Genomic DNA, 11,752 nt, shown 5'->3' with positions numbered 1-11,752 from the left:
GAGTGAGCGCACGAGTGGGCACGCACATGCCTGAGCGCCGTGTGCGCGTGAGTGGGAACGAACGCGTGGGTGTGAGTTTGCACGTCTGAGTCTGCGAAATTTACCGGGTTTGCATGTGCATCAGTGTATGCATGTGTGTGCACGAGTGCACAAGTAAGTGAATGAGCGTGGCCGCCTGTTCGGGAAGCCCGTGAGATGTTGGTCTCCGCAAGGCCAGAGGTTCTCACTCGCTCCCCGAACAGCCTGCGGCGCCGGAGACAAAGCGGCAGCGACCCGCCCTGCGCTTTCGTTTTCCGCCCGCGCTCGGCTCCATCGGCTGCCCGCCCGCTCGCGCCGGGCTGGGCGAGTCCGAAAAGTCCCGGGCGCGGCGCAGTCCTTCCCGGGGCGGGGAGAGTGGGTAGGCGGTCCCTCGCGGGAACACACGCCCGCCGGCCGCGGGGACCCGTAGCCGAACCGGCTGCGTCCGCGATGGTCACGACCCGGCGGCCACGGCCGCCACTGCAGTTGCGATTTGCCACCGAGCAGTACGCGTCGGGGAAGGCCCGGGATCCGGGGTGCGTTTTCCTCCGCGCGGGCCGGGCAGGGAAGGCGGGGGGCCTGCGCGCAGCTGGGCTGAACCGCGGGCCGAGGGCGCTTTAACACTTGCTCGCCAGGTTGGTGGAGGCGGGGCGGGTTCTGCAGGCGGACGCTGGGAGGCGAAGGTGGGGGCCCTTTAAGCGCCCACCACCGCGGGGGCCGGAGGGGGGCAGGGAGGGGAGGGAACTCCTGGAGGGTCTTACGCCGGCCCGCGAGACGCCGCCGAGAGACAAGGCAGAGAGGGCGGCCTCGGCTGGAGTCGTGGAGCCGAGCGCCGCGGGTGGTGGGGACCGAGCGCTGCTCCCCGCGGGGGCGCACGGCCACCGGCCCGAGAGGTGGTGCCTCCCCCGCAAAACCGGTGGGGGGCTTCCTAGCGGCCTCCGCCCAGGCTGCAGAGAGCCTTCTCTCAGCCTCTGCTCGGCTCCTTCCCTTGTGGGAGGGCGAGAGGGAAAGAGGGAGGAGAGTAGGTGGGGGGAGGAGGCAGCTGGAGAGAGAGGGGGCTCTGCGCCAACCGCCCGCGGATCCATCAGCTCCTCGGGGAGGACGAGCGAGCGAGCGAGCGAGCGGGCGGGGGAGGGCGCGCCGAGGCTCGCTCGGGAGAAGTGGCCGCCGATGACGGCAGAGGTGCAGCCAGCCCCGCGCGCGCAGCCCCCTCCCCCTTGCCCTCCTCCCCCTCCCCCTCCTCTTCCTCCTCCTCCTCCTCCTCCCGGCTCTTCGGCGGCGCAGAGCAGCAGCGGCAGCGGCGGCGGCGGCAGCAGCCACCCGATGTCTTCGGCGCCCGAGAAGCAGCAGCCACCGCACGGCGGCGGCGGGGGAGGCGGCGCGGCCATGGACCCCGCGTCGTCCGGCCCGTCCAAGGCCAAGAAGACCAACGCCGGCATCCGGCGCCCCGAGAAGCCGCCCTACTCGTACATCGCGCTCATCGTCATGGCCATCCAGAGCTCGCCCACCAAGCGCCTGACACTCAGCGAGATCTACCAGTTCCTGCAGAGCCGCTTCCCCTTCTTCCGCGGCTCCTACCAGGGCTGGAAGAACTCGGTGCGCCACAACCTCTCGCTCAATGAGTGCTTCATCAAGCTGCCCAAGGGCCTCGGGCGGCCGGGCAAGGGCCACTACTGGACCATCGACCCGGCCAGTGAGTTCATGTTCGAGGAGGGCTCCTTTCGGCGGCGGCCGCGCGGCTTCCGAAGGAAATGCCAGGCGCTCAAGCCCATGTACAGCATGATGAACGGGCTCGGCTTCAACCACCTCCCGGACACCTACAGCTTCCAGGGCTCCGCCGGCGGCCTCTCGTGCCCGCCCAACAGCCTGGCGCTGGAGGGAGGTCTGGGCATGATGAACGGCCACTTGCCGGGCAACGTGGACGGCATGGCTTTGCCCAGCCACTCGGTGCCCCACCTGCCCGCCAACGGTGGCCACTCGTACATGGGCAGCTGCGGCGCCGCGGCGGCCGGCGAGTACCCGCACCACGACAGCTCGGTGCCTGCTTCCCCACTGCTGCCCGCGGCCGCCGGTGGGGTCATGGAGCCCCACGCCGTCTACTCAGGCTCGGCGGCCGCCTGGCCGCCCTCCGCCTCCGCGGCGCTCAACAGCAGCGCCTCCTACATCAAGCAGCAGCCCCTGTCCCCCTGCAACCCCGCGGCCAACCCCCTGTCCGGCAGCCTCTCCACGCATTCCCTGGACCAGCCGTATCTGCACCAGAACAGTCACAACACCCCAGCAGAGCTGCAAGGTGAGTGGGGAGGTTGAACTGTCCCAGTCCTGAGGGGAGCACATCTGTGAGTGCACTGCAGACCCAGCCCCCTGAAGCTGCTGACCGCCCTGGGCCACAGCCTGCGGCCACTTCTGTGCGGTGCCAAGCTCCCCAGGGTGCCTCTCAGCCCCACCTCCCCCCATTTGAGACGCGAGTGCAGCCTGGAGCCCCCAGTATAGACTAAGATGTCGTTTTCTCTCCTTTTCTGTTTCAACTCCCAGCTGCTGGCTGCCCCAGCCTGGCCAGGTAGGCCCCGTCCTCACCAAAAAGACTTATTAGACTCCAATATTCTAAGTCCCCTCAGGTCCCTTAGCCCCCTCACACCTCAGCAAGTTCCCGGGATGGAGCCAGGCCCAGCCCCGGACAGCTGGCTCACTCTCCCCACTCGCCCCAGAAAAGCTGCCGGAGAGCCGCCTCTGCTCTGAGCCGGGCAGGACGGAAGAGTTAGGCCCAAAGCCGGCCGGGCTGCACGCCTGCTCAGAGGCTCAGAGCCCGGCCTTTCAGGAATCAGGCCTGGGCCACGCGAACATTGAGTCAGGGCATTTTGTGGTGACAGAGGCAGAGAGGGGACCCGATCGAGGGTGAGAGTTGCAGGCCCCCCACACAGCCTGTTTCTCAGGAGCCAGGTTTTCAGGTCTCCAGGTACCGCCCCACCCCCAATCCTCCGAGAAGGAAGGTGCACAGCAATCTTCCCCTCTGAACCCTCCATCTCGGCACCCGCTAGCAGCCTTCTGGGCCTGGTTCTGAGAAGAGCTTGGAGTGATCCAAGCAGGGGCCTGCCAGGAGTCAGCTGTCAGCAGCCTGTGGGGGGAGGAGCCGGGCCTGGAGGCTGGAGGGGCCCTCTGCACCGGGTTGCCCAGCTTGGGCGGCTTCAAACTCCAGGCGGGCTCCAGCTGTCCCAGAGGCTCGGTTCTCAAAGGGTCCTTCCTCTGCAGAAGCCACCCTTGGCCCCCGTGTTGGCCCCTGCCGGCCCGGCTGGCTGCTCTGGGGCCACCGCAGCCTTTGGGGTTGGAAGGTGGCTGCCCAGCCCCAGGCACAGGCCCCAGGCTGCCCTGAAAGTGGAGGCCGCTGGACCTTCTCTGTTGGCGCATCTCAGCCCCTCTCACCACTTCCCCCGTCAGCCTCTGGAAGGCCCCGGCCCAGGCTCGGTGTCCAAGGTGGGAGAGGCCCAGCCAGCAGGCGCTCAGGGGAGCAGGGATCCTTGCCAGTGTCTGGGGATCTTCCCTTTGGGCGCCGGCCCTACGGAGACCGGGAACTCAGACATGGGGAGGCGCTGTGGAGGCGAGGCCTCCAGCCCTGCGCCCGAGCCGGGCAAGCCTGCCCCGTGCACCCCTCGGGCAAAGGTGCTTCTCCACCTGGAACTCTGGCCTCCGGAGGCTAACCCTTTAACGTCCCCTTTCCTGTCGCCCTGCCCCGCAGGCATCCCGCGGTATCACTCGCAGTCGCCCAGCATGTGTGACCGAAAGGAGTTCGTCTTCTCTTTCAACACAATGGCATCCTCGTCCATGCACTCAGCCGGCGGCGGCTCTTACTACCACCAGCAGGTCACCTACCAAGACATCAAGCCGTGCGTGATGTGAGGCCACAGCCCCCGGGGCCCTCTGGGCAGGGGCTGGCCGAGCACTGGGACTTCGGAACCCATCGCCAGAAACTGCTTTATTTTCGAGGTATAACCGTCGGCAGAAGAAAAGGGTTTGACCCCTCCCCGACCGGATTATTCGGGAAAGGAATCCCCGAGGCAACGACGGAGCCCCGCTGTCGGCACCTCCCCGCCACCCGCTCAACAGTTTCTTTAAAATGGTGGTGGTGGGGCCTGATCTGACTGCAGCTGTTGAAAAATAAGTATCTATTTTTGATCCTATTGAAACCGGCTGAGAAGGTGCTGTGTTGGGGAAAAACCCTCAACATCTAAACAAGCATTCTGCTGAGGTCTCTCCCCCTCTTCCCCTCCAATGGCAAAAGTCGGGGAAGGAGAAAGGCAAACGTGTGAGACCGTCATTATCAAATACTTTTATTTTTTGGTTGAGTATTTATCTTTTTATTTTTAATTTTTTTTTGAAAGAATGTCTTGGAATGCGCGTCTCCTTTCAGAGCCATCTTTTGCAGGGAAGGGGGGGGCAAGAAATCGCCTTCTCCCTCCCCACCTCAGAAGTCCTCCAATCAACCACAGGTGGATCCTTGTGCGAATAACTTGCATTTCTGAAGCCACTGCTCGTCTTAGGAAAGAAACCAGAAGGAGCCCAGAAGTGGCGGTTCTCGGGCCTCTGCTGCCGTCCCCCTCCGCCTTCCTCTCCATCCTTCTCTTCAGTGTTTTTGGTTTGGTTTCTAACTTTATTTTGACTTTTTTGGTCGGTGTTTTTCTCCCGAGACCTGGCTGTCTCCTGATCTCTACTGTAAACCTTCTGGTGGGAGAGTGAGGAAAACACGGCGCCGCGGGGACCGGGAAGGCCCGCTGAGCGCTCGGATTCAGGATTGCGGTGACGCAGAAAGGTTAAGGCACTTTTAAAAAAACGATAGCAAGGCTCATCCTGTTATTTATTCTACTTTCTTTCCCTAATAATCGAAACACCGCATAGGCTCCTCCGTTTATCAGTATTAATGGTGTAACTTTGTTGGCAATATTTGCCGCGTAGATTTTTTTTTTAGGTATCCATTGTAAATTTGAAACTAAGTCCGATCTGTGTAAAGACAAATTTCCATATGTTTTATATAAATAAATAAATATATATATATATAAAATGAAGGCCCCCCCCTTTTTTTTTTAGCATTTTGGCTGCTGGGGTGCAGCGTTTGTGACACGTATTTTAAATTTCCTTCTGCACTGTATAAAAATGACAATTTGAGGATGTTTTTGCCTTTTGTGTATTTTTTCCTAAAAAAGAACAAAAATAAAAATGTATAACATTTGTACATGGCCTTTAATATTGTATCAACTAGAAATAAAATCGCATGAGTATTTTATTGGGATTGGAGAATATCTTCCAAATACAGACAGAAACGAGCCTGGGATCTCCAGCCTTTTTTTTTTTTAAATTTAAAGTATGGATGATTCTTAATCCTTTTTTCTTCTTTTTTATTTCTTGGCTAATCCTTCTCTTTTCACTCTTCATTTCACGCTGAGGTGAAATCTGGACGAGAGTAACTCTTTTTCTTGGCTTCTGTTTTTTGAGAGGAGCCCTCTGCCCCTCGAAATGTCGTTTCTTGTTTTAAAGAAATAAGCAAACCTTTAAAGAAAAACTATAGTTGTCCCTCCCCCAGGGGAAAAAACATATATATACGTATATATATATATATATATATATGTATATACGTAAAATATTTTACACTTTTCTTTTGGCCACTCCAAGATCAATGAGAATTGTACTTTGAGTTTCAGACTTTACTGTTCCCATATTCTAGCTGTTATAAATCATGGAACACCTTTTAAGGTTTTTTTTGGGGGGGGGTAGGTTTTTTTTTTTTTTTTTTGTGCCCTGCACTTGGTTTTCCCCAATGGAGAAGCGAGTAAAATTTGAGCAGGAAAAAGGCTGTTGGTGGGAGAGCAAGGTGATAGGCATGTTTCCAATCTGCTTACATTTCCCCCTAAATCATTAGGGGAAAAATCCATTTTAAAAAGTCTGTCTCCCCTGCTGACCCTCTTTCTATTCCAATTCCCAGCTACCTAGGAAAACAAACACAATAAAGTCACATTGTCGGTGCAGCCGTTCAGGACCCACCACAGCTTCTCCGCGTCGTGGGGTCGTGAGCCTCTGAACCTGGTTCTTCTCAAATCTGACATTCTGGACGTGAGGGCAATTTCTCCGGTGCTCTGTTACATCAAAATTATCAATAAACTCGCCCAAGCAATTAATGCCCCAAACTAACAGCTGTCTATAAAACCGAGATAAAGGGCACAGGAAGAAGCCGGCGACTCCGTCCCTCGGGGTCTTGGGCGGCCGAAGCGGCGGGCCCGGGTCTCCTGGGCAGCGGGCGGGGAGCAGCTTCATGGAGGGCGGAGGACGCACTGTCTTCCGGGGCAGAGGCCACCTCTCCGCACCCCCTGCCTCCCGTTGGTGCCCAGAACGGGACCAGAGAAAAGCCCCCAGGCCTCCAGTGCAGGAACGTCGTGCTGGGGCTCCAGACAATCTTGGCAGGGAGGCAGGCAGGCAGGCGTGGGGCCCCCTGCTTCCTCCATCGGAGCCTGCGCCCCAATTAGGATGGAGGCTCCGGGGAAGTGGGGCTGATTAGGAGAAACCCAATGCCAGCCCAGTCGGCGCGCTCCCTGTCTTCTCGGGCAGCGTCTCCAGCCCCCGCACCCACTCCCTTGGCCCCTTGGTGCGCCCTGGTAGCACGTGGCTTTGGCGCCGCCGGACCAGAGTGGGGGATGGGGGGCGGCGGCGAACCCCGGTCTCCTGTTCATCTCCCCCGGAGCGCCTTCATTTCAGCAAGACCTCCCGGCGTGCTCACGTCCGGGCCAGGCCAGGTGGGACGCACCCAGAGGGGCCTGTGCAGGAAAACCAGCCCAGGGAGCAGGGATGGGCCTGGCCTGCCTGGGGCCTGAACTGGAGCCTGGGGATGAGAGCAAAGTCCAGCCTTCCCCGCGGGGAGAGTGTGGCTCCAGGCACACCCGAAAGGGTCAGATTCTACAGGCATAATTGCCTCCACGCCCAGGACCAAGATTTCACGAAGCCGCCCGCGCAAGACCACGTTCACTCGAGTCTTCCCCAAGGCCCATTTCGGCCTGGCTCGCACAGGGACCACGGGGATGAAGCTCCCACCCCCGGTGCCAACACAAAAGCGTGCACGAATTGTGCAAGTTACCAGCTTAAAATGCAAAGGCGCTTCTGAGTCTGGTGCAAAATCACACGCCCTGGGTGCATAAAGGGGTATCATTCTAGCTTAGGGACATTTTCAAGAGAATTAATTCAAAAGTTCTGCACACATCTTTAGGGGGTTTGTCCTGGAACAACGCAGTCAAAATACCCCAAGGGTATGAATACTCCCCAAAACAATAGGCCAGGAGGTGGGGCAGCGGCCAGGATGTTCAAGATAGGGCTTCTGTTCGTGGATTACACCTCCCGGGGCAGTTCTCTGCGCAGGGCCGACGGCTGGGACACAGCTGAACCTCGGCTGCAGGCCATCGCAGCCCCAAGCGGCAGCAGCAGCAGCAGCGGCGCCTTGGCGCAGTGTCCCGGCTCCCCAGCCCCTGGCAGACGCGAGCTGCAGGCCTGGCGACCAGTCGGCACTCAGGGTGCGTGCTTCCGAAGGGGAAGTGGCTGCCTGGTCCTGCCGTTTTCTTTGCCCTTTGGGGCTGGAGGGCTAGGGACAGGGAGCAGAGTGGCTCCCCGCCTGCAGCTCTCCTGGAAGCAGAGCAAAGATGGAGCTAGAGTCCCAGCTCCAGCACCACTTGACCTGGGTGAGACAAGTTACCTCGGAGCCTCGGTTCTCCTCACCTCAGTGGTCAGCGAGGTGACACCTGCCAGGAGCAAGAGGACAGCCTAGCTCCAGGATGCCCAGCCAGGAATGGCTATGAGGTGCGCATTTCTTATCCTCCTCCCCTGGAGTGTGGGGTGGGTGTCAAACGAGTTGCAAGAACCCATATTCTACAAGGCCTCCTGCTCAGGGACTCGGGCAACCAGCTTGGGAACCGCTGGACGCCCCATCTTCCAGTATGACACACCTGGACTTTCCCTCCGTTCCCAGGGAGAAGGAAGACGTCCCACTTGGCTCCAAAGATGGAATTCTAACGCGGGGCTGAGTCAGGAGTTCGGTTCCGATGTGGACCCTCCCCAGGATCTCCTAACCCTGCGCTCAAGGGCTTCACTTCTGAGGGTGGTTCAGAGTGCAGCCCAGGAACTGCCCTCATCAGAAATACTAGGGGTGTCTGCTCACACTGCACGTAGGGGCAGGGGCAGGTGCTGACAGTCACTGGATTAGAATCTCTGGAGGTGGGACCCGGGAATCCACAGGCTCGCAGATGTCCAGGTGGTCCTGATGGGTGCGAAGTTTAGAGTCTCTCGTCCAGCATTCTCTGGGCTCCTGAGAAAACCCCGGTGAAGGAGTCTCATTGTGGCCTCTGCTGCCCCCTCCCGCCCAGTGGCCCAGCCAGCTCGTGACCCTAAGCAGCAGCTGATGGGGGGCACTTGGCACCCAGGCGAGCAGACGCGGGGCTCGGGTTTGTGCAGGAGGCGCCTTGCGCTGGCCACGCGGCCGTCCTCTCTCCACACCACCTCTGTCCACCTTCTTGGCAGCCCTCTCAGGCAGGTCCTACAACTTACTGCTCTTGACTCCAGATTCAGAAATGAGCTCAGAGAGGTTGGGGGACTTTATCAAGACACTGCTGGTAAGAAGTAGAATTTGGACTCAGACCCAGGACTTTCTGACCACAAAGCCCATGTCCCTAACCACTGTGCCCCATGGCTCCTGGACACCCATTTTCCTCCAGCCATGAGGCCTAGTGATAAAAGAGGGAAGCTGAAGTGTGGTCCGTGACCCAGCCTCTGCCAGCCTCCTGCCTCCGCTGGGGAGATGGCAATGGTCAGGGGCAGCACGAGGGACTGGGGTCCCTCTGATCCCCCTGCCTGCATCTGGATGGGGGGGGGAGGCCCTCCTAGCAGCCCCAGCTCAGACCCCTGACTTTCACCTCCTCTCTGGGACAGTGGACCTGGTTTTCGTAGGTTCCCACCACGGACCTCCATGAGAGATCCCTTCACTTCCTTGGGCCCCTCAGTCCAATGGAGAAAAACTCAAACAAAAGATGAAGCTCAAGGAAGAGAGGCCAGCTGGGGCAGCATATGTGGCTGCGCCCTCCTGCTCTGCCTCTGGAATCTTCTGGGTACCAAGAGCTCAGAGTTCTGGGCTGTTTTAAGGAGGAAGGCCCTTGTTTAGCATCTCTCGCTGGCAAGCCATGTCCACTCACGATGGCGCACTGACTTATTGTGGGATTGAGACAAATCATGGGCCCTTAACTGTATTGATCTCTGTGCTCTGGGGATAGGCAGGGGAAGAGGGACAACGGACTCTGCAAGTGTAAAATACCGTTGGCACGAAACACAGGACAGAGGAAGCATCTGGCACAGATTCACTCATTCAGGGACACTGAGTACCCACTGCCCTCTGCCATCCGGTCAGACAAGATTCAGCGGCTGACACGGGTCAACAGACCAGTGCACTGTCTCCAGCACCAGGATACTTGGGGTCGGTCGTGTCAACACCCTAAAGAGGCAACGTCACCAAGGCCAAGGCAACCCAAGCCCCCAGCGGAGGCAGAAGGCTGGTGCTGTTCGAGGCCCCCGTGTGGGCGTGGCCACCAAGGTCCCCTCCAACTCCTACAGCACGGGCTGTCTGAGGACGCCGAAAGGTGAGCCTGTCCAGAGCGGACAGAGGCGCTGGGGCCGGTGTAGACTGTGCCCTGCGGCTGATTTCCTGCAGTTCACTGTGTCAGTGGGGTGGCAGCCCAGGGAGAAACGCTGCAGCTGGACAGTGGTCTGAGGAGCAACGGTGGTGATAAGCCTCCCCAGGCTTATGTCATTAAAACCACGGCATCACACCAGGGAGGAGGCACGGGCTCCGTGAACCCTGCTGTGTCAGGGTTCACGACCACGGGGCATGCCGGGCCCTTAGATGTCCCCTGGAAAAGGAGACAACGTTTCTGCATTTGGAAATTTCCACCAAAGCAAGCCCCATAGTTCAGCACACCGTGTTTCTGGGTCCTGCTGTAACACCTTTGCGGGGTCACAGCTTGGGGTGAAGCAGGGAGGGCTGGGCCATCTCTGTCCAAATGGTCAGAAGCCTTCCCTGGGCAGAGAGCTCGGGGCAGGGGACCCTCCCTGGGAGAGGAGGCAGCCTAGCACCTGAACGGTCCCAGGGATTCCGCCCCTGGCTGTTTCTGAGGGGACAGCGCCACCTGCTGTCCACCTCGCCGTTTTTGTTGGGATAACAGCAGGGACCCACTGAGGAAAATTGATTTCACCTGAACGTGGACAGAGGCTGTGCACAGATAAACCTGATTCTGATGTTTCAGGGTCTCTGACCTTTGTTAAGGTGCAGCTGGCGTTTTTTGGGAGACAGCTAAACTAAATGAATTTAGTCTTTTCCTAATTACACAAATGATAGGGCTTATTTAAAATACAATAAACTGTAGAAAGGTGAAAGGAAGAAAGCAAACATGGCTTCAAACCCACCCCTCGAGACAGCGTGTCGGCTCCAGGAGACGTCTCCCTGCACACACGGAGACCTGCCGACCCTGGAAAAGCAGGCGATGAGCCCAGGATTGAGACCCTGGGAGTCAGAGAGCCCGAGTCTGAGTCCCAACTCCACTGCTTCCCAACTGTGAGCTCGGGCCGGTGCCTCCCCACTATGCCTCAGCTTCCCCATCTTTAAAATGGGGTGATGGTAGGAGAACTCCTCTCAAAGGATTAAGTGATTAGAGAATCTATGAAGGGCTTACAGGTGAAGAAACCGAGAGGGCAAGCACTCCACCTGAGGTGGCACAGCAAGGGCCCGTCGGAGCTGGATTCACTGCCAACCCTGGCGGGTGTGGCTTCAACACCACGTGCCTCCACCACTAAATCAATTGTCTCTGGTGTCCCCATGGGCCACCCTGGCTCCCAGCTACCTCGGAGGCCTGTTGGTAGTCAAGAGATGATAACGGACAGGCTTCTCCCTTGATGGTGGGGAGAGGCCCTGGGACTGAAGGCCAGCTCTGCTGTGTGACCTGAACAAGTCCGATAACCTCTGGGAGCCCCATCTTTCTCACCTAGAAAATGGGAACGTAACAACACCTGCTTCATGGGATTCTTCTAAGGGTTAAGTGAGTTAATCCACCCTCCGAGGCAGGCAGGGATGTTTAGTTTGCTCACAACTCAGCACTTCAGGGTCTGAGTGTATTGCTTCCCAAACATCCAAAGTGCAAAATGTCCACATTACATGGTCACATGTCAGCTCCCATTATAACTTTTGTGATTTATGGACGTCGGAAATAAAGAATTCCATTCACAAGAAGAAATCCTGCCCCACTGGAGGAACAGGAGTGTGGGTTCCACTATTCAGAAGTCTCTGCTTGTTTGAAAGATCGCCCAGGCAGTCTCCAGTGAAAACCTAGGATGACGACAAGGCCTGGCAAAGCAAGTGGGACTCGCAGGGCAGGGCGTGGTAGGGGACAAGAGGGGCTCCGCCACGCACCGGGGAACAAGCCATCACAACTCGGTGCCTCATCTACACGTGCAATAAAATACGGGGCTATTTCAAGCAACAGACGGAAAGCTGGCCTGGTGACCCTCAGACTGAGGGCTTCCAACAGGGGCAGCTACCTAGTGACGTGCAGATCAGAATTGAAGGCAGCAGGACAGATGCAACGGAGAGTGGACAAAACCCACCGCCCCCTGCCTGGAGACTCTCCTGCAGGCTCCTGAACTGAGCAGCCCCAGCCCCAGGGGCGTCTCT

The 11,752-nt window shown here is 58.4% G+C and overlaps 1 protein-coding gene across 1 annotated transcript; it reads left to right on the top strand.

The window, feature by feature from the left end:
• Window positions 1-217: 217 nt before the first annotated feature.
• Window positions 218-5,287, top strand: FOXF1 (forkhead box F1). The gene is made up of 2 exons (XM_004280076.4): window positions 218-2,308; window positions 3,749-5,287. Exons 1-2 carry the CDS (start codon window positions 1,189-1,191, stop codon window positions 3,907-3,909), a joined length of 1,281 nt encoding a protein of 426 aa, XP_004280124.3. The 5' UTR covers window positions 218-1,188; the 3' UTR covers window positions 3,910-5,287.
• Window positions 5,288-11,752: the final 6,465 nt, after the last annotated feature.

The sequence above is a fragment of the Orcinus orca genome, chromosome 20 (assembly GCF_937001465.1).
Source record: "Orcinus orca chromosome 20, mOrcOrc1.1, whole genome shotgun sequence".
Taxonomy (NCBI): Eukaryota; Metazoa; Chordata; class Mammalia; order Artiodactyla; family Delphinidae; genus Orcinus; species Orcinus orca.
The sequence above is the reverse complement of the archived record's forward strand: the minus strand, read 5'-3'. Positions and strand labels throughout refer to the sequence as shown.